Source organism: Prionailurus viverrinus, chromosome D2, assembly GCF_022837055.1.
Source record: "Prionailurus viverrinus isolate Anna chromosome D2, UM_Priviv_1.0, whole genome shotgun sequence".
In the NCBI taxonomy this organism is placed as follows: domain Eukaryota; kingdom Metazoa; phylum Chordata; class Mammalia; order Carnivora; family Felidae; genus Prionailurus; species Prionailurus viverrinus.
In genome coordinates, this window is record NC_062571.1 from 73,727,500 (window position 1) to 73,750,885 (window position 23,386).

Here is a 23,386-nt window from a genome sequence, read left to right on the forward strand (position 1 = left end):
GAATCAAGAAAACAAAATAGAAACAAATTTAACAAAAGACATCAGGGATTTCTACACTGTAAACCACAGAGCACTGCTGATAGAAATTAAGGAAGACCTAAATAAATACATCTATCATGTTCATGGATTAGAAAACTCAATTTTGTTAATAGAACAGTTCTCTTCAAATTGATCATAGGTTCAAGAGAATCTCAGTAAAAATCCCATCAAATTTTATTATGCCTTGAATGCTGATTCTAATGTTTATATGGAAATGCAAATTACTTAGGAGAGCCAAAACAATTTTTTAAAAGAACAAAATTTAGGGATCTATACTCCCTGATTTCAAATTTTGCTAAAAAGGTATAGTAACCAAGATAATGTGTCATTGGCTTAAAAATAGGCACATATGTACCACTGGAATGAAGGAGTCCAGAAATAGCCTTCTGCATATAGGGTCAATTGATTTGCAACAAAGGCAGCATGGCAATTCCAGGGAGAAAGGACAGTCTTTTCAGTAAATGGTGCTGAGACTATTGGACGTCCGTTGTGAAACAATTATTCTTAAATCTTCATGCCATATTAAATTAACTCAGAATGAGCATACACCTAAAGATGAAAGCTAAAATTATGAAACTTCTAGAAGAAAACATAATAGGAAATCTTTGCCATCTTGGGATAGGCAATGAGATGAGACACAGAAACGTGAACCATGAAAGAAAAAACAATTACATTGAATTTAAATTTGAAAAAACACTATTAAGAAAATCAAAAGACAAACCACAGGCTTGGATAAAATATTTGCAATATGTATATCTGCCATTGTACTGTTATCTAGAATATAATGAACCCGTACAAGTTAATAAGGTAACACAACTGATTATGAAAGAGGGAAGAGATTTGAACTTCACAAAAGGGCATACACTGATAACCAATGACATATGGAAAGATATTCAATATCTTTAGTCTTCAGGAAAATACAAATTTAAACCACAATGCAATATCACTGTACATTCATTTAATTAAAATGAAAAAGACTGGTCATATCAAGTGTTGGCAAGAATGTGGAGCATCTGGAATTCGTATAGTAGTGATGGGAATGTGAAATAAATGGTACACACTTTGAAAAATTATTTTGCAGTTTCTTAAAATATTAAGCATACATTTACTGTATGACCCGGTCATCCTACAACTAGATACACCAACAAATTGAAACATATGTCTACACTAACTTTTTAGTAACTTTATTCACAATAGCCAAAAACTTAACATAACTTAAATGTCCATTAGGAGGTAAATGGATAAACAAAATTGGTATATCCATGCCATAGGAATACTCAGTGATGTAAAAAATAACAAATCTGCTCATAGACATCATGGATGCATCTCAAAATGATATTGTTAGTGAAAGAAGCTAGATATGGAAGAACACACACTACGTACAATGCAAACTGTGTGTGACACAAGCAGGCATGTGACAAGTCAACCAGTGGTTGCCTGGGTGAGAATGAATAAATTTCAAAGCAGCAGAGGAAGCTTTAGGAATTGATAGGAAGTGTATATACAATTTCTTGATTGTGGCGGTGGTTTCATGAGTGTATTGTGACAGCCAAAACTCATAGAATTGTATGCTGTAAATGGATGTACTTTCTGTAAATTATTCGTCTATAAAAATGATGAAGAAAAAAGTCCTTGATACCACAAATACTGTAGGAGCCCTGTATTTTGTATCCTTTCTTCCAGAAATATGAATTTATTTTATAGATTTGCCTCCATGGTACCTGGACCAAAGACCAATGCTGTTGGTCTTTGTACTTTCACAAAGCCTGTCTCTAAGTATTTTTTAACATTTTTACATGAGACTTTAAACTCTGTAATGGCAGGACTTTGTTTTATTTAATGCTCTGTCTCCAACACTATGAAAGAGATAATTATGAATTAATGACTGCTTCAAAAGGAGAAGTACAAAATGGTGTGAGAACATATAATAAGGGAACTTAATGTGAACTAGGAGTTGAGGAAGATCTCTCCGAGCAAGTGACGTCCAGACTGAAGTCTGAGGCCGATAGAGATTAGCCAAGTGACAGATCTGAGTGTAAATGTTGAAAAGTTGTGTCTATAAGTCAAAAGTGCTGAGAGAGGTTTGGCTGGAACTGTTAAATTTGAGCGTCACCCAGGAAAAATGTATTGAAAGAAAATAATAGAACCCAGGATTTTCAAAGCAAGGAAAAGGAAACGGCAAAGAACAATGTGAGAGGTAGGCAGGAAACATTACTGTGTGACAACGAATTCACCTACAGGAGGGAGTGTTTGAGGGAGTGATCAACCCACATTACTTGCTGCCAAACTGTCACTCATAAGGACTAAGCAGCAGCAAGAGGAGGTCCCTGGTGAGCTTTAGAGAAAGCAACAGATGGAGGAAGTAAGAAAGGGCAGAAACCCTGTTGGGATGAGCACTGGGTGTTGTATGGAAACCAGTTTGACAATAAATTTCATAAAAAGAAAGAAAGAGGAAGGAAGGAAGGAAGGAAGGAAGGAAGGAAGGAAGGAAGGAAGGAAAGAAGAAAAAAGAAAAAGAAAGAAAGAGAAAGAGAAAGAAAGAAGGAAAGAAAGAAAAAGAAAGAAAAAGAAAAGAAAGAAAGAAAGAAAGAAAGAAAGAAAGAAAGAAAGAAGAAAGAAGGAAAGAAAGAAAGAAAAGGAAAGAAAAAAAAAGAAAAAGAAAGAACCAGGTCGTAAGACGGGTTGAGCAGTGGCAGCAGAGGAAATGGCGATCATGAGCGCACACAAGTCCTTGAAGCGAAGTTTCTCTGGAGAAGACAGAGAGTCCAGTAACCCAGAGAGGTATGAGGTCAATGGAGGGTTTTTACTGGGGAAGTGTTTTTTGGAGATGGGAAATATTTGAATATATTAAATGCTGATGGATCAAAACCCATGGAGAAGTAGAGTTGAAAATTCAAGAGAGAAGCTCTATCATCGTATGATCTAGACTCAGGAATTGGGTAGCATCACTTCTACCTCATTCCGTTTATTCAAAACAGATCACTGAGGTCGGCCCACACTCAAGTGGAGGGGATTAGACTCAACTTCTTTTTTTTTTCAGGTTTGTTTGTTCATTTGTTCGTTTATTGATTGATTGAGACAGAGAGACAGAGAGTGCATTAGGGACAGAGAGAGAGAGAGAGAGACAGAATCCCAAGCAGTCTCCGCATCGTCAGTGTGCACGTCTCAGTTCCCAGAGAAGATGGGAAAGTGCACAGGTAGAAGGACTGGTGGTGATTTCAGAAGAAAACAAAACAAAATAAAAATAAAAATCAAGAAACAACCAACATGACCATCAATAAGGGCCTCTCACTATCTGAGTATATATCTCCCTATACTTCTGTGACTATATTTGTGTGGCAAAATCTACTGAAGAAACTGCTAGATCAGAAGAAAATATTAAGGGACTCAAGCCAAATTATACTCCTTAAAGCACTGAATTAATTAATTTTCCTACCAAGTCTATAAGTGAGTGCCTGTTTTCCTATATTATTATCCTATACCGTTACCAGTCTGGGCATTATCGCTGACCTTAATTTTTGCCAATCTGACAGGTAAAAATATTTTATGTGTTGGTTTAATTAGCATTTCCTTGATTTTTGCATGATGTTGAATTTCTTTCTCTGAATTTATTGACTGCTTATATTTTTATTGTCCTGTGAACAGTCTGCTCATATTCTTTGTTCATTTTTCTGCACTTTTGTTCTTACTGATTTATATGAGCTCTTAGTACATTAAGGAAGTTGGCTACTAATTTAGTGTCGTGGGCTAGAAATTTTGTGTCCTGATTTATTGTTTACCTTTTGAAAAATTAGGTGAATCTTAAAGAATGAATTGGAATTTACTGTGGGAATAAAGAGAGGAAAGGCTGGGGCGCCTGGGTGGCGCAGTCGGTTAAGCGTCCGACTTCAGCCAGGTCACGATCTCGCGGTCCGGGAGTTCGAGCCCCGCGTCGGGCTCTGGGCTGATGGCTCAGAGCCTGGAGCTTGTTTCCGATTCTGTGTCTCCCTCTCTCTCTGCCCCTCCCCCGTTCGTGCTCTGTCTCTCTCTGTCCCAAAAATAAATAAACGTTGGAAAAAAAAAAAAGAGAGGAAAGGCATTCTAGGTAGAAAAAATAGTATTACCAATACTATGGAGGCTTATAGCCATATAGTGAGTACTGGGGAATGCTATTTTAAATATGCTTTAGTTATGAAGGGTAGAGTTTTCTTACTATCCTATTTGGAATCTTGTTTTACTTAGTGATATTACATTCTTTGGAATTATCTCTTGGTGGTCCAACCACCAACGAATTCTTTTGTACCTGGTTGTTGCTTAATGAATCCTGGTCAGTTTACTAGAAACAGTATCTAGATGGCCAGAGGAATCCTTTTGGGGCCTAGAATTGACCATATAATGCTTAAATTATTATTATTACTACGCACACACACACACACACACACACACACGTGTGTGCACGCACACACAATGTTAATACCTGCTGACATATTTAAGGCAAAGCCTAAATAGTTAAAATGTGATTTTTATTTGTCTATTTGTTTCTAGAAATGAAGACAATGGAACACAATAGTGGCCAGTTAAGTGAACTTCAAACACAAAAGGATGAATTAATACAAGAATTATTTACTCTGCAGAGAAAACTTAAAGGTATTATCTTTATGAGCTAGTTTATTTTGCTGATTAATATAGTTATATACACATAACAGGGTCATAATATTCTTTCAGATTGTACTAACTTATTGGGATATAGTATTATTATTGATATAAAAAAAGAATAGGTAAAATACTGAAATGATTAGTGTTAGATCTGGTATTTTTAATGTCGTAAATTTTGTTAAGATCTTTTTTGTGCCTTTAGTTGCTATGTTAAAGTAGAAAAATAAAAATCATTAGTACATACATTTTATATGAAGCACCAAAAATTAGAGTATTGTTCTTATGAATGAATGAAGGTAGCTCTTCTGTTTATTTTTTAAAGATTGTAAGCATTTTCTTAACTGTTTAGTTTTTGAAGATAAAAAGAATGAAGCCATTTGTACTACCAAATACCTAGAGGCAGAAAAAGTAAAAATCAATGAAAAGCCTCAAAATGATGCTGAATGCTTAAGGTAAGAATTGCCTATTACATTTTGGTATAAAATCTAGTAATTTTTCAAGTTGTCAAAGAGATTTGAGCATAAAACTGAATGTGTAATTTAAGTTCCAAATAAAGACATTAATTCCTTCTATGTGTATTATGAAACATGCTAATGAGAAAACGCTTCACTAGCTAAAAAGAACTATATGTAAGTTTCACAGGGTATCAGGTTGATAATACTGAAATCAGTTTTATCTTTCTGCCTCATGGACTCAGTGCTATTCACATACCAATAGATTAAGACAAAGTATTGGTTCCACAACCCCCCTTTTTGTCATTTGTAACTTTTTATTTTTATTTATTTTTTAATTTTTTTTTATGTTCATTTATTTTTGAGAGAGAGAGAGAGAGAGAGAGAGAGAGAGAGAGAGAGAGGTGAGCGGGGGGGGGGGGGGAGCAGAGAGAGAGGGAGACACACAATTTGAAGCAGGCTCCAGGCTCTGAGCTGTCAGCACAGAGCCAGATGCGGGGCTCAAACCCACAAACCAGGAGATCATGACCTGAGCCGAAGTTGGACGCTTTAACCGACTGAGCCACCCAGGTGCCCCTATTCATAACTTTTTAAAAAAGTATTGAAATTATTTTTTATCTTTTTAGATATAAGGGGGGAAAATCACAAATTCCTATTTTTCTTGAAATTTATTACTACCGGTTTGGTGCTGAAAGAACGAAATGTATTTTTTGTATGGAACGTTTAGATGCTTTTTATGCATTTGGATAATGAAAGAAAGGCTGGCGTTTGAAATAACACAGTCATACACACAAGGAGAAAACCTTCGGTTTATTAATTTTACTATTATTTATTAATAATTCAATGTTATATTTTCTGGCTTAATTTCAAAGAAGTTCATATACTTTCTAGGCTAAATATAAGGAAAGAAACCTCATTACTGAATCTATGAGAAGCAAATGAAGTCTTCTTTTACGTAAATCATATAGAAATATGTCCACTAGAGCTGAACAAATGCTTCATATTAGCAGTGTATTGCTTTAGGCCATACTTGTAGTAGATTGTGAGAAAATATTTGCAATTTAATTTTATGTTAAGTTTTATAAGCATGAAATATCAATCTCTTGGGTGATATGTGTGATGCAGAATGCGTTTCTGTAATGACAATCTGCTCATTGATTTTTTTTGCACTTTTAAAAATGATAATGCCCACTGGTATCATTATGGTTAGTAGTGTAAGGACTTCCGATGTGAACTCCAGTTTTGTGGGTTTATCACTCAGTCATAAAAATTTGCCCTGGGTTAAAATTAAACACACAAAGTCTGTTAGAGTGTTTTTTCCTTCACAGATGGTGACAGGAAATTTGAATAGAAAGAAACATCAGTCTGTATACACTGTCCATTTTCTGCATTTTAGCAGTTATTTACCAGTTCCCACTTTAAATTGTTTGATATGTGTAGCTTATTTTGCCAACTGGTATGTTCTATAAAAGTTATTTCAAGTATAAAGAACCAAGTCAAAGTACTGAGTGTAAAGATTTTAGGAAATAGGGCCATAAGTCTCATAATTAGTATAACAAGAGTCTCATGATGGCAAGAAATGATATGACATTTATTCCATACTATGAAGGCCAAAATTAAGTTGGTTTTATCCCTAACTTTGGAATATTCTGTTCCATTTGAACATTCTGTTCAAATGTATACTGAATTCTGTTGCCTTTTTCCTAAATTTTCAGGTTTAACTTCTATGGGTATAGATGCTATATTTATGGCAGGGTTTCTCAAACTTCACACTGTTGACATTTTGCACCAGGTTATTCTTTGTTGTGAGAGGGCAGTCCTATGCAATTTAAGACGTTTAATAGCATCCCTGGCCTCTGCCCACTGGATGCCACTAGCACCTTCCACCCCCAGCCTTGACAATTAAAAATGTCTCCAGATATTGCCAGATGTCCCCTGGGCAGAGAGGGGTGGGTAAAATTGTCCCCAGTTGAGAACCAGTTTTATTTTAAGGTTATTATAATTGTACTTCTACTTTTATTACACTTGAACCAGTAAGAAAGCAATTATAAAAAAAAATTACTGTTAGTTTATTTGTATGAGCTTATTGTTTCTACTTTTAGTAATTGGAAAATTTTATACATATTTTATTCTGTCTACATTATTGGAATTCTTTTATAATTATTTTTTTAAGTCAATCTGCCATGTTCAGGTTATTTGTTGGACACTATCGTGATGTCATCCATTATTGTAGAGACTCGGTACTTACATTCACAGTGGTTTGATGGTCTCTGCTTTAGGTAATCTTTTCCTCTTTGTAAATACCAAGATGCTTATTTATTTAAAAGGTTCTATTTTGAAGAGTGTGGGATCATGTTAAGTCAGCTAACTTGTAGAATATTGCTGTGATTAACACTTAAATCAAAGGTTGGGTTAATCCCTAAGAAGCTCCCAGAAGGTTGTACAATAATGACTGATCTAGTTGTTGTGATTTTTGTTTCTTTTGTTTTGTTTTGTTTTTTCATATAGTTCAGGGAGGATAGAAATGATAAATCTCAGGTGCTTAAGAGACAGTAACCATAGAGATTAAGATTACAAACCCCTTGGAATCTCAGCTCTGCTGTTTACTAAGTGAGTAGTCTTGGACAAACAATTTAACTTGTCTGTACCTCAGTCTCTAGATCTATAAAATGAGGTTCATAATAGCATCTACCTCACAAGGGTATAGTAAAAATTAAGAACAGTGTTTGGAACATAGAAATGCGCTATAATTAGGTATAATTATATAATTACTTACGATTACATTTTGACTTCATATTATCCATGTGGATTTCGTGACTTCCAAGCTTCTTTCTCATTTTTCCTTCCACCTGTCCTTTAAATGCAGGGGATCCCTAAAGGTTAATCATTGATTGTCTTCTTCCTTTGTATTCTTTATGGGCGGCTCGTATGTTGTAATGGTTTTAATGATCACATATAATTTCCAAATATTTGTCCTGAATCTCTCTTTCCTAAGTTCCGGTCCTGAATACCCAACAGTTTGATATAATCATAGATCTGAAGTGATGCTGCGCTGATTAAATAAGCAAAAAAGCAAACACAAAAGTTTTATCAGAAGTTCAAAGGTTTTGTCTATGACCATACTACTGCAAACATGCCTGTTCTAGTCTGGTCTCAGAAGCTAAGCAGTGTCGGGCCTGGTTAGTACTTGGATGTGGAGTTCAAAGGTCTTCGTAATCTGTGCCCTATACTACTATTGCATCAGAATACCATTTACGGAATTCCAAATATGCCACAGGACTTCTTCACACCTCAGTATCTTTCTTTCTTCTCCATGAGCTAAAATCTTAGTCCTTAAGGCCCAGCTCACGTGTCATTTTTTATGGGTTTTGTTCAAACCTAAAATGTAGCAGGCATTTTTGACATATTTACAAACCTCATCATTCTCACCCTACCCTAATCCATTACCAAGTTTTATTGATTTGTCTGCAAAATATTTCTTGAATCCTTCCAATTTTCTCTCCCTGTGGCTAACATCCTAGTTCTAGCCACTACCCTCTCTCACCTGGATCACAGTAAGTCTCTCTTCTTCTCTACTTCTTCTCTCCCGGAACTCATCCACTCTTGCACAGGCTGATCCATTGTAAATTGAATCATGTCATCCCCTTATTAAAATCATTCAATGACTTCATAATGAACATAATAAAACCTAAAGTCCTTAGTGTGGCCTTGTCACAATATAGCCTCTGACCATCTCCTTGATGTTATTTTCAGCCATGGTCCCCTCTTCACTATGCTGCCTCAAGCAATCCAAGCTTTTTTTTTCCATTTGAGGACCTCTGTCTCTACCTTTCCTTCTCCCCAAGTTGTCTGCCAGCCCTTCTGCCTGCCTGTCTCCTGCCTAGGTGGAACATACCCTGTCCTTTAGATCTCGGTTGAAATGTTTGCTCAGAGAAGCCCTCCCTCTGTTATTTTTTTAAAATAACAACCTGTATTTTTCCTTTATAGCACGAATTCTATTTTGTAATTACATATTTATGTGATTTATCTTGTTAGTATCTCTCTCTGCCATGTGCTCAACAAGAGGAGGGATCTTGTCTACTCAGTTTACCATTGCATACTCAGAATCCAAGACATTGGTACAGAGCTTGGCATATAGTAGGCATTAAATAAATAAATGAATAAATGATTCTAATAAATTATGAAAACTCTCCTCTACTTTTCCTTTCTCTGTGTTCATAGAGAATATGTTTGTAATTCTGTTATATCATTAATCATATTCTATGATAGTTATGTGTGTCAGCCTATCCCACTTGACTGAGGATTCCCTCTACTTCCTGTTCATTTTTCGATCAGTCTCACATCTGGCACAATCAAGGGCACATGGTGTTCAATAAATGTTCCAGCGATTGAGTCTACATATAATTTTATTTTCACTACAAAGAAGATAAAGTCCTTCACCTATTTTGAATGTTATTTACAAAGGCATGGTATATTGCCACCACTGGGAGAGCCCCATGGAATTGTTTTCTTCACTCCTGACTTTTACGGGTTTAACCCCCCCAGCCTTTCCCCAACACCCTCCTTTCTTTTTCGAAGGTGAGGACGAGCAACTCAGTCTGACTGGTGAGTTTGGCAAGGTAAGCTGGAGCTAGCCCCTTTCTCTGGCCTGTCTCTTTGGAAGGTGGCCTACCTCACATAGTGTATGTTCCACTCTGCTCCTCTGTCCCATAAGCTTCACAGTGATAGGACTACATAAGAGAAAGCTTATGGCGTCCAGTTGTGCCTTTAATGGTGTGTGTATTACCTTAGTCTAATTCTGGGGCTCAATATTAGTCAGTCCTTTGCTTGCAGATATAAGCCACATTCTCCAGTATCTGCCATATTTGTAGTAAATGCGATATCTTCTGCTTTGCTTATTTCTCGATAGGGCAGAATTCAGCGAGGAAAGAAGAATGTTATATATTGGGCCCTTTCAAACTCCCAACAGAAAATATTTTTTTTATTATTACCCAACACCAGGGTCAACAAAATACAGCTCTTGATCATGACTTTTTATTTGCTCCAAATAGTGACATGCCAGACAACTTGAAGCATTTCAGGCATTTTTCTTACCCACAAAACATCTTTCTAGAAGGTTTTACATTTTTTTTATAACCAATATTTGTGCCTGTTTAATACAACAGGAAGTTTATTTCAGAAACAAAGCTGCAGAGTCAACAGCATGGGGCTGTCCTTCTGAACATTTGAAGATAGTGAGGCTTTGTGAAGAGATATTTGCAATGGAAACTGCACAAAAGTTAATATACACCTCCTACTGAGAGACTCTAAATGCATTTATATGAAGTAGTAAATCAGTGCTGTTGCCTTTTCAGTGAAAAAGCCATCCAGTTAAGTTGGATGTAGAGGTCACATTGATGGTCCTTCAATTTATAAGAAGGCATAAATACAGGATGGTATTCAGACACTCCCAACCTCTCTGAAAGATACACAGATAAATGTGTATGTTTACACACATTTATATTTTTTGTTTTACCAAATGTGTAGAGGTGTTTTTAAATTTTGAGAGTAGGTTATGTTGACTGAATCCAAAATTCAAACACTACAAAAACGTAAAACATCAAAGTCTCTTCTCTTATCACCTTACTCCAGAACCCCCCCCCCCCCCCAACGTAACCATTGTTGAAAGTTTGACATGCATCCTTTCAGGGTTTATGTATCTGTGTGTGTGTGTGTGTGTGTGTGTGTGTGTGTGTGTGTGTGTGTGTGTTTAGCACTTACTGGGCTGCAATTTGCTTTATTACTTAGCAAAATATTATGGACGTTTCCCATGTTGGTTTGTACCGATCAGTGTCATTCTTTTTTACTGCTAATGCATGGAGATGCCATATTTATGTAGCCTTTCTCCCTCGGATGGATGTACAAGAGTTTTTAAAGTTTCATAGTTGAAAACATTTTTATACATGTATCCCTAAATACTTATGGGGGTGTTTCTATAGCATTATTTAGGATAAGCATTATTGGGGCACCTGGATGGCTTAGTTGATAAAGCGACTGGCTCTTGATTTCAGCTCAGGTCATGATCTCACAGTTTATGAGCTCAAGCCCCTCATTGGGCTCTATGCTGACAAGCACAGAGCCTGCTTGGGATCTGTTCCTCTCTCTCTCTCTCTCTCTCTCTCTGCTGCTCCCTGATCATTTTCTCTCTCTCTCTCTCTCTCTCTCTCTCTCAAAAATAAACATTAAAAAAAACAGAATAAGCATTATTTAGTAGAGTAACAGGAATTGTTATTCAGGTGACACTGAGAAAATAATGCACATGTATTTTGCAGTACTCTGTGTTATCAATAAAAATGAACTCTATGTGGGTAAGTATAACAAGATCTCAACAGTAAAGTTTCTGGAAAATACTAGTCAAATAATTATATATCTATAGCCAATCCATACCATCCCTCTCTCTCTCTTTCTCTCTCTCTCTCTCTTTAGCATTTATAAAAAAATGAAAATCTCCATTTAATTCCAGGATTATTCTTAGCTATGTTGAATATTTCTGTTGACTCTGCATCTTTTCTAGTAAAACTTCATCATTTATTCACTAACAGAAGTGTCTCTACAGCATTGATTATGTAGCCTTCAAGCTAATAGAAATCTCCTGTTTTGTGAACTCTTGGCACATTGTATAGTTATTAAAGCTTCTAAGTAAATACAAGGGAAACTTTGATGACAGAGTCAATTGATTATTTTAAACATTATATTCTGATATAAATGTGACTATTCGTAAATGTTCCTAAACTTTGAAATAATTTTGCCTATTTATTGTACAAGCCATGTATAATGTTACAGTAATCATTTTCAAAAATCATTGGTGTCTTTGAAGGAAAACAGATTTTTTTTTCCGTTTTCATATGTTACTTTTACGAATAACCCCTTTTGGCATGGGGGTAAGGAAGGTGATAGAAAGTATGTGGTTAAAGAAGATGCCTAATTCAGCTCGCCCAGGATTTGCAATAATAGCTGTTGGCAGGACCCCACTCTCTTTTACCTCCTCCTCAACAGATCTCTCTGGTTCAGACTGACACACCTGTGAAGGTTCGTAACTGTCTGCTTGTGGCCTGGACTGAAGAAAGGATAATTAGGACACCAAAACCCTGATTTCACACATTCAACTTTGAAGCCTATTTTCAGAAATAAATTGTACATGAGAGAGGATGACCTACATGTCTTAAAAAATAGTATGTGTTTAAGTGGCGCTAAAATAATTTTCATATGGTTAATATACAGAAGGAATACTAAGACAGTCAAGCCAAGGAAACACTAGCAAAAAGTAGACAGAACTACTTGTTAAACCTCTGGTGTGATCAAGGAAACCAAAATGTGTAAGATTAATAGACTTAGCATGTAAGATTTAAAATTTCATGTGTCAAAAAAGTCAGCATCATGGGATGATAAACTGGGAGAAATTTATAGTAATTATGACAAACAACAGATAACAGCTTACCACATAATCAGCTGATGAAAAATCAGTCAGAAAACACTAAAGTCGATAGTTTTATTCATGTATTTATCCAACAAACATGCATAGAATGCATACTTTGTATCATACACTATACAAGTTAGTAGGGATAACAGGGCAAATAAGTCAAATAGTAATGCAGTTACACTGCTTACCAATTAAATGCAAATTGAAACCAGTAAATACAATTTTTCTATCAAATTTTGAAAGCCATTCTTAAATGACCATATCAAAATTGACAAGAGTATGGTATGGAGATAATACATTGCTGTGGCAGTATTCATTGCATATGTTTGGAATGCAATTTTATGTACATAAAATAAATCATTGTAAGCACTTAAAAATATTTATGCCATTTAATCTAAGAGTCCACCTCTGAACTCTGTCTTAAGGAAAACAATTCTAAGTACAGAAGAAACTTTATGTACAAAGGTGTGCATAGAAATGTCATTTATGGTAGAAAAACATGGAAAACAACTTATAAATGAATGATTAAGTTAACTCTGATGTAGTCACTTGGATCACTACATGTTTTTCTTATATGGTATGAACTGGCATGTGTAATTAACTGGTGGAAATGTAAGTAATAACATTGAGCAAAAGAAAAAACTAGGAAGTAAGTGTACATAGTCCCTATTATAGGGAAACAAAAGACCGTGATGAAATATACCTAAATTTTAGTGTCGTTTGATTTTGTGTACTAGGACTTTGGGTGAAGTTCTTCCTTCTTTCCACTTTAATAGTACTTGTGTACAGTTCTATAGCTTAAAAGAGTGTTCTTCCAGTAAAGGCTTTTCTTTAGCACTCAGAAGTAACACAAAAATTGGAATGGCGCAGGAAATCATAAAAATACATGGAACATAAGTTTTGCAAAGCTAACTAGCAATATTGGCCCATCCTTGTCATTATTTGATGATTCAGAGAAAGGTGACAATAACCAATGCAAACTGCCCTTAGTTATTGTGCAGCAGGTGAAGGAAGTCCTTCTTGACTCCTATAGGCAATCAGTCTATGCACTGAAGCATGAGATCTGCTTACCATTATATGGCTTTGGCTAGCTGCAAATGTATTAATATTCATACCATTATTATCTAGCCTCTTTTAAAGCTAGCAACAGCAATTTTTTCTTTAAGTGCAGATCTAAATTCTACAGCTTGATTATATGCTGAATAGTGAAATACTTCCTATAATTTGCTCTAACTGCCCTCCTTAATTTCAGTAGTCTCTCATTTTTATTGTTAGCTAACTGAAAGGGAAAGTGGTCACTGCCCAGTTCTGATGGGCATAAACAGTCTTAGGGAACCTGCAGTCCGTTTGAACTGAAAAGAGGGAGGAGCAAGTATGGATGGTATGATGGGAAGTAAGATCTCTACTATTTTATTTGAAAAGATAAATATATTCAAATGAGGTCTGAAGTACATTTTAGAGCAGCCTCCACAGTACATTGTAACTCTCCATTCAGTTTTCCACTTTTTAAAAATATTCATTATAAGGCTTTTATGCTTGTGTAAACATCTAATGCTCAAAAATTAATAACTTGTTCTATCTTTCCTATGTAAGCATTCCTTCAGGATTCCTATTTACTATTAAATTCATAGAAGTTCAGAACACAATGAAGTTCACATATATAGGGTATTGTTTCCTTTTCCATCCCTACAATTATGTTTTTCTTCCCTAACTATGTGTAAGTTATGAAGTATAATAATATAATAGGCGCCTGTGAACTAAACTAGACGTTGCATTTAGCCATGGCTCCTCCTTGATTCCATACCCTTCCTTACTCCACATGTGATTGCTGTCCTACACTGTGTTTCATTTCCTTGTGTGTGTGTGTGTGTGTGTGTGTGTGTGTGTGTGTGTGATATGGCATTTAGTCCATTTTCTTATATATAATTTTCTTTGTTACCTTATGATTTATTTAAATTTATGCCATACATTTATATATATGTCTGCATATTGTTTATTTTTGTTTATATTTGAGTTATGTAAAAATGGTATGATACTGTTTTTATTCAACTTAGTTTCTAAAGCTCACCTATGTTGTTGAGTGTAGATATGTGAAAATATCACAACTTTCTTTTCTCTTTTTTTTGTTTTTTAATACTTTATTTATTTTTGGTAGAGACAGACAGAGCACAAGTGGGGGAGGGGCAGAGAGAGAAGGAGACACAGAATCCGAAGCAGGCTCCAGGCTCCGAGCTGTCAACACAGAGCCTGATGCGGGGCTCAAACTCACAAACTCAAGACCATGACAGCCGAAGTCAGACGCTTAACCGACCGAGCCACCCAGGCGCCACTCTTTTCTCTTTTCAATGCACATTTGGGTTGCTTCCAGTTTTTGTTTTCACTGGCAGTGCTCAGGTGATCATCCTGGTGCACACGCGTAAGAGTTAAAGTTTTACTCCTGGCAGAACTGCTGCATATAAGGCACATGAATGTTGAACTTTACATGATAACAACAAACTATTTTTCCAAAGTGATTAAACTCGTTTATATTTCCATTAGCACATGATAAAATTTCCCACTGATCTCCAACTTCTTCAATACTTTATTTTCAGACTTACTAACTTTTGCCAATCTCAGGGACATAAGATGGCATTTTGTGGTCTTGATCTGCATTGCCCTACCATCTATGTGATTGAGCTTCTTTTCGTATGTTAATAGACCATGTGTTTTCTTTTCTGTAAAGTGCTTCATACTTATTTTGCTACTGGGTTTTTGAGTATTTGTCTTTTACTGGTTTCTAGATGTTTTTTATTTTTATATTTTTTAATAATTTTGGATTTTGTCTATTACACATTGAAGATATCTTCTCCCAACTTATGAAGCTTTTTGTTTTTGCTTTGTGTTTTGGAGTTCTTTATATTGTTGTGCTTTACTGGAGTTCCTACTTTTGCTGTGGTTTAAATTAATCAGTCATTTTTTGTTGTGGTTAGCATTTTTGTGTCTTGTTCTAGAACTCTTTCCCCGTCTAAGGTCAGAAGGATATTGTCCTATATTTTTTCTAACAATTTGTAAGGTTTGCCTTTCACATTTAAGTCTTTAGTTTATATGAAATTGATTTTATGTGTATAACAAGATCCATTTTTATTTTTTTGCACATGGATAACCACTTGTCCCAGCAACATTTATTGGATGGTTTCTTCTTCCTCTAGTGATCTACAGTGTCACATCTTTTATTAAAAATAATAAAATAACATGGATATATTTCATATTATACTTTCTCTTCTGTTTCATTGGTCAGTTTGTTGATTTCTGCGTAAGACTGTGTTAATTACTACTAAATGCATACTATTCCATTTTAACTATTTAATTACTTGATAAGGAGTCATGATACAAGGTATGACACCCCCTTTGTCTTTTTTGGTCTTCATCAGGAGCATGTTGGCTATACTTGGCTGTTTACTTTTTATGTACATTTCTTTTTTTTAATGTTTTTATTTTATTATTTATTTTGAGAGAGTGTGCATGTGTCAGCGGGAGAGGGGTAAAGAGAGAGAAAGACAAAGAATTCCAATCAGGCTCTGTGCTGAGAGTGTGGGGCCTGACATAGGGCTTCTCCCCAGGAACCTTGAGATCATGACCTGAGCAGAAATCAAGAGTAGGATGCTACGGGGCTCCTAGGTGGTTCATTCGATTAAGTGTCCCATTGGCTCGGGTCATGATGATCGCAGTTCCTGAGATTGAGCCTTGCCTTGTGTGGGATTTCCTCTCTCTCTCTCTCTCTCTCTCTCTCTCTCTCTCTCTCTCTCTCTCTCTCCCCCTCCCCTGCTTGCCCATTTTCTCTCAAAATAAATAAAAAACTTAAAAAAAAAAAAGTAGGACATTTAACAGACTGAGCCACCCAGCCCAGGTGTCCTTATATACAGTTCTGAATCAACTTATCATATCCATGAAAATCTGTTGTGATTTTGGTTACAGTTGTATTTACTATCATAGTTACTTTTGAGAGACTGTATGTCTTTATTAAACTGAGACTTCCTGTCTATGAACTTAGGATACCTCAATTTGTTTTTCTAATATCTTTTAATAAAACTTTAGAATTTTCTGTTTGTCGATCTTGCACATCATTGGTAAGTTTTAATTTTGGGTACCTTGCAGTGTTGGATGCTGTTGAAAATGGTGGTTTTAATTTAAGTGACATGTTCTAATTGTTTATTGCTGGTGCATGGAAATATAACAGATTTTTGTGTTTTGACTTTATGACCGCTATCTTTGCTAAGCTCTGTTTCTTAAGAGAATTATTTTAGAAGATTTAAAGCACATACAAAGGTAAAAAAGAAAAATATAATGAATCTTATGTACTGATCACTCAACTTTAACAGTTATCAATTTATGGCCAGTCATGTTTCATCTATGTCTCCACTTGTTTTTCTTATTACTTGAAGCAAATCATATACATCATATCATTATTATATATTTATCTTAGTATGTCTCTTAAGAAATAACTTTTAAAAACCATGGAGTCCATTATTACACATAAAATAATTAATAGCAATTGAACAAATAATAATTAACTGATATCAAATATCTAGTCAGTATTCACACTTACAATTTATAGGTGTCAGTTTTTTGTTTGTCTGTATTATGTTCTAGATAAGGTCTACATATGACAGTGGCCTGATGTCTTTTAAATCTCTTTTAATCTTGAAGCTCCCCTATTTTCTTTTATTTTTTAAACTTGTAATTTATTTGTTGAGGAAATTAAGATTTAAACACATTTTTTAACATTTATTTATTTTTGAGAGATAGAGACAGAGCATGGGTGGGGGAGGGTCAGAGAGAGAGGCAGACACAGAATCTGAAGCAGGCTCCAGGCTCTGAGATGTCAGAGCCTGATGTGGGGCTTGAACCCATGAGCTGTGAGATCATGACCTGAGCTGACGTCCGATGCTTATCCGACTGAGCCACCCAGGCACCCTAAGGAAATTACATTTTTTATCCTGTAGAGTTTCCCACAATTTGGATGTAGTTGATTATGTTCCCATTGTATGGTTAAATGTATTTGTTTGACCTAATATATTTTTTGGAAATTGGTAATTGGATCTAAAAGCTTGATCAAATTTAGGTTGAAATTTTTTGGCAAAGCTATAGCATAGATGGAATGTTTTCCCATCAGGAGGCCTTGTGCCTCTTGTTTTTTGAGTGTTAGTGGCCATCAATGTTCAGTTTCTCCAGACTTTCTAATTCCGCCCCCCACCCCACCCCCAACGGCCTAGACTAAATTATGCTTCAGAAGCAAACAACCCTTAAATCTCAGTGATGTGCAGTGAGTGTTTATTTCTTAATCACACTACATGTTCATTGGGAGTTAGCCACACTTCTCCTTATCTTCATTCTGCAACCAAATATGAAGAAGCAGCCCCTATGGCATATGGTCATAATCTTTGTCAATACTTGTTGCTTGTTTTACATTTTAGCTATTCTGATGTGTGTCAAGCATTTCATTGTGTTTTTCTTTTCTGTTTCTTTGATAACTAACAAAGTTGAGCACATTTTGTGGATAATCTGGTAGAGGTGTGTGTATGGGTGTGTGTGTGTGTGTGTGTGTGTGTGTGCGCGCGCGTGCGCTTGTATGCCCATTTTCCATTGTGTTGTCTTTTTCTTATTGACTTGTACTTCTTCATGTATTACGGATATACTGTATTATTTATTGTGTCTTCTAACTTTTACTTGCCTTCTTGGACGCTGGGTGATCTCTGATTTTGAGCTCATGGTTTCCTCTTAATCTGTGGGAGGCCTGTAGGTCTAAATATGTTCAACTTTTCCTTCCAAAAGGATTTTCTTTTGCTTCTCCTAGCATACAGGGAATGCCACTGGCCTAGGACCGCTTCAGACTTTCCTTAAGGGTTGGAGCTCAGCAGAGGTTCGAGTTGATCTAGTCTCTGCACCTTGGGGCTGGCCCAACTGGCTTAGGTTTGTGAGATCAGGATTGCTCTTGGTATCCGCCCTTAGGTTGGCCTCACCTGCCTGGCTGCCCTTGCTCTCTACCTCTCCAACTGCCATTCATGGCTTTTGCTTATGTTTTTCTTTTTGGAAGTCTGTAATGCTAGAAATAGAAGACTTTTCACTATTTTTTACATGAAATACAGACATAAAATATTTTTTTAATTTCAGAATATTCTAAGGATTAAAGACTTAACTGGAAGAAAGAAGTATTGCTTTCTTACTCTAAAATTAAAATATATTCTAATTACATGTGTGTACTATAAAGTTAATGTTTAATTTTAGTGCAAGAAGAAATCTCAGAGGTCAATTTTTTCTGTAATTAAATTTTTCAGGTTAGGTTCAGAGAGGCGAAATGAGTTAGCCAAGTTATTCAGCTTGTTAGTGGCCAGGACTAATACAGAGCTCTTCAGACAGTACCGTATTTTTCCCACTAAGCTGCGATGCTCTTTTAACTAACATAAAATTGCCTATTATGCATTTAGTCTGCCTTTTTCTTTATGGAAGCTTTTTTTTCTTCTGCAAATTTTATATAGTCTTTAGAGAATTAAAATTTCTTTCCAAACTCTTTAGTGTTAAACTCAAATCTGCCACTATCCATATAACCAAAACTTACTGTAAAAGTTTATTGCTGAACTCATAGAGTGAATTTTTCCTTTAAAACAGACTTAAGAAAGAATTAGAACTTTGTAAGGAAGACGACATGCAAAGTGCTTATGAAGCTCTCCAAACAGAAATAGAATTTCTGGAGTTGGTAAGCCACCAAGTGATTCTTTAACTTCTGTCCAGTATTATTGTACCCATTGGCGAGAATGGGTTTGCCGGGAGACATATCGTCAATCTAGTGGTTTGCCCTTCACATGGATTTTCACTAGATACAAAAATTAAAACTGCACCAACGAACCAGGCTAAAGTCAGGATCTAAGTCAGTGAAGTCTTTTGAGTTCCTGGAGAGGTAGGTGCTACATAAAGCAAGTTCTCTTCAAAGCGAATACATACAATTTCAAACTAAGTTTCAAAAAAATTCAAACTTGACCTCACAACATTCCCTTGACTGAAACAGTTGTTAGAGGATTAATGCACTGAAGGATTTTAACTATCATAATGCTTAAAAGCTTTCTGTTTTTGATAGGCACAAATTATACTTTTATTATATTTGATCTTAAAACTTTTTTATTACAGATTTTTATGATCTCAAGAACTTTGGATTCAATTATTGGAAACTTATTTTCGGATTGTGTGGGAGCACTTTAAATTGCTTTTAACCTCTTTGGTTGTTTATAAAATGAATACATTATTTGCCATGCTCTATTTTAATGGAAGACATATATAGCTAACTTTAGAATATGTTAAAATGTCATTTTAATTTATTACATTACATTTTGTTTCATATTTATTTTCTGTAAACATTTCTTTTAAAAGTGTTCCAATAGCTTATGTTAAGATTTAAATTTTTTATGAAAATTTTCAAAAATAAAATTGAGGGGCGCCTGGGTGGCTCAGTCGGTTAAGCGTCCGACTTCGGCTCAGGTCACGATCTCGCGGTCCGTGAGTTTGAGCCCCGCGTCGGGCTCTGGGCTGATGGCTCAGAGCCTGGAGCCTGCTTCCGATTCTGTGTTTCCCTCTCTCTCTGCCCCTCCCCCGTTCATGCTGTGTCTCTCTCTGTCTCAAAAATAAATAAACGTTAAAAAAAAATTTAAAAAAGTAAATAAAATTGAGAAAAGCCCATTTATTGTTGTGCTAAATTTACATGAACTTTATGGAATTCCTTCAATAAGAATTTCATTTTTCCTCATGAAAAATTAATATATTTTTCTTTTCAGACATTGGCACAGAAAGATCTTCAGGAAAACAAATAACTTGTGGACAATTGACCAAAGCTATCCAAGGTTTGATCAAAGCACCTTAAAATCAAATCCTGTGATGGATACACGAACAGTGCCCATTATAACAGATTTTTGTGGAAAACGTGAGGTTCTGAATGTTCAAAGTTGTTGATATCTAGAATTGGCATATTACCATTTTTAAAATGTAATGTCTTGTTACTTTCTGGAACTTTAAAGCTTCTTATGGGATTTGATTTTGTTTCTAAAGGAAGAAAAAGGGACAGGTGGATATTGTGCTCTCCGCTTCTTATCTCTCCTGACCCTTAAGCTGATCTGTACTTTGTGATGTTCATTCTTTATTGCAGTTTACCTTGGGTCTGGTCAAACACCGGTGGGGAGAAACGATCAGATTATTGATCCCATTTTGTCGGTGCCATTTCCCTCAACAAAGATGTTCACTTTCATTTTAATCCTTCTCTAATCTTTAAAATGTCTGTTGACAGAAGTCTTCTGAGGCCTTTCATCTGCAAAAGCCAGTTTTCTCCCCTTTTCTCTAGATATTTTTGTAGAGTTAAGTCTGGGGCTCCCGTGGCCATTTCCCAGCGTTTTGTGCCTGCTGTCCTCTTCCCAGTGCCAGTGTTGGTTAGAATGAAGTAAGTCATCCACCTGGGGAGGTGCATGATCTCCTTATGGCCATCAGGATTCATTTCGCCGGTGGACTGAAACATCACAACTAAAATTCACGTTTGGATCAAACGTGGTATTTCCATCAAATTTGCTGCAACACATAGCTTCCTACAGTTAGCAATCCCGCCTAGGAAGGTGTATTTTTCACTAGTTTCTAAAAAAAAGTGGATGGAAATTGTCCAACGATGCCCTAAACTGTGGTGAATCAGGGAGGGGAACAAAACCTATTTGGGGATATATTGCAAAGTTCGGAGTGCAAATGTTAGAATCATGTTTTCTTTTGCGGCTGTAGTTGAGTTAGTTTAACATCAAATATGAGATGTTTACAGATGTCTTCTATCTACCGACAGTGAGGTGGGCTAGTTTCAGGGCAAGTCCTATTTTGGTATAGTTTTCTGTGTATGTTGTTTTGTACTCTTATTTTTTTTAATTAGTAAAGTTAAAATTCTCCTTTGAGATGTGTAGCAGTTGCTATCTGTTTAAGTAATTTGCATTTTCAGAAGTGATTTCTTATTTTGATTCCTTAAATATTTGATAGTAAATTATTTTTGCTTAAGAAGAAAAAAATTAATGGTACCAGGGAGTTGCTTCCTATTTTATATGCAAATATAAAGCGGAAAGTGGTTATTGGGATTAGTCGTGACTTCAGTTTTGTCTTATTTTAGTCCATTTATCTATCTAAATTCTAAGTCTCATGAATATCTACTTATTAAATGTGTATTCTATTATTAATTTGCAGATTGAGCTTACACATAAAGCCTCTTACACTTACCAATAATTTTTGTTCGTTATTGGTTTTGTAGCTAAATATTAATGTAAACTACAGATATGCCACTTATTTGCATAACTAACATGCAATGACATATACGCAGAATAAACTCTTACTGATGCAACTATCTTTTCATATGTGTATCATCCAGAATATCAAGATTAAATATTCACTAATGGAATCAGCATTCATATGAACTGAATTTGAGAAAAAATGGAAGATGCAGTATTTTTATTATCTCAGAATGCTTAAAATGCATATTTTAAGATTTAAGGTAATTTTCAAACAATCAAATGAATATTTTAGTGTTACATGTTAGAGTAATTCAAAGCACTACCCATGTGATTCCAGACAAAATAACTGGGACTTCTAGAATCAATGTAATCAAAGGAAGAGTTTTACCAAACAAAGGAAATACGACAATCAATAGAAATCACAGTGTACTAAACTGAACTGTACTGTCAAAGTAAAGTATCAGTAGTAGATTTGGTCAGTTTTTAGTTTTTTAAGAATTAGTATTCATAAACCTCGTAAGTAGGATAAATAACTGAAATTTCTGGGTATAAATGTGTCTCAGACTGACTTTAATTATTCTGGAAGCAAGACTTTGGCTATACAGAAAGGCAGTTTTTAAATGAATGCTCATTCATTAAGTGAATTCACTAAATTTGCCTTGTACTGATCTATAACCAAAGCTCAAATTAACCCAGAGTAACAGTGATCCTGCTCCAAGGTTCTGGGCACGCCACCATAGTTCTTTACCGTGACAGAAGTTCTTCCAGAAGCAACTTTTTCATTCTCAGCTCTCTGTTGGGGATAATACGAGGATGTATAGATACTTTGCTGCATATTTTTCCTGCTGATTAATGGCACTATTTGGCTAGGGGAAAAAAACGGCAACAAAATTATAGTATGTGGAGCGTGACCACTAGACTAGAAATTCCTTTCTTCCTTCCCTGGCCTAATTATTGAAACGGAAGGAAAAAAATCAAAGAAAAGGAAAAGCTTTAAGGTATGGAGAGTCAAGAAGATTTCTATACTACTCATTGTTTTATCAATAGCAGTGTTTTCTCTTATAAGAGAAACAAAAATTGAGGAGTACTTTGTCTGCTTGTCTTTTTCTCCTTGAACCTTGAAAAACTATGATGAGATGGTTAAAAGTCCTAAATAAGGTTCAAGTCATAGAATTATGATGAACTGCAATCTAGAAATGTCTTAAAACAGAGGCAATTGGGATTGGTAATTTATTGTAGAGTGGATATTATACTGTGAGAAAATCTACTGAGTCTCTTACCAGAAGGGTAATTCAGCTGGCTAGTTGCAGATGGACGGATAGCGGGCACTGAACAGGCCCTGTTCTAAGCTTACACTGAGGACAAAGTCCCTTTCTATTTCATACCAATCAATCATACATAACTGTGTCACATTATTATGAATAAGTCATTTATTTGCAGCCCAGAAAACAGTAGCAGTTCGGTGACATGATTAGAAATAAATATGATATGATTTTTAATCCTGGGTGTACAAGGGTAAGGTGTTC

The 23,386-nt window shown here is 35.6% G+C and overlaps 1 protein-coding gene across 3 annotated transcripts in view; it reads left to right on the forward strand.

Moving 5' to 3' along the window:
• Positions 1 to 23,386, forward strand: part of CCDC172 (coiled-coil domain containing 172) — a 69,056-nt gene that overhangs the window by 38,350 nt on the left and 7,320 nt on the right. For 2 of the 3 annotated variants that reach the window (XR_007145396.1, XM_047825706.1), the window contains exons 6-9: positions 4,564 to 4,665; positions 5,024 to 5,126; positions 19,231 to 19,318; positions 20,388 to 20,453. Coding sequence is in view for 2 of the 3 variants with exons in the window: in XM_047825706.1 (XP_047681662.1) it covers positions 4,564 to 4,665; positions 5,024 to 5,126; positions 19,231 to 19,318; positions 20,388 to 20,423 (329 nt within the window). In the remaining variant the exon portion in view is untranslated. Of the gene's footprint in view, positions 1 to 4,563; positions 4,666 to 5,023; positions 5,127 to 19,230; positions 19,319 to 20,387; positions 21,472 to 23,386 lie in introns of those variants that run through there. The other variant, XM_047825705.1, reaches the window with a different exon arrangement.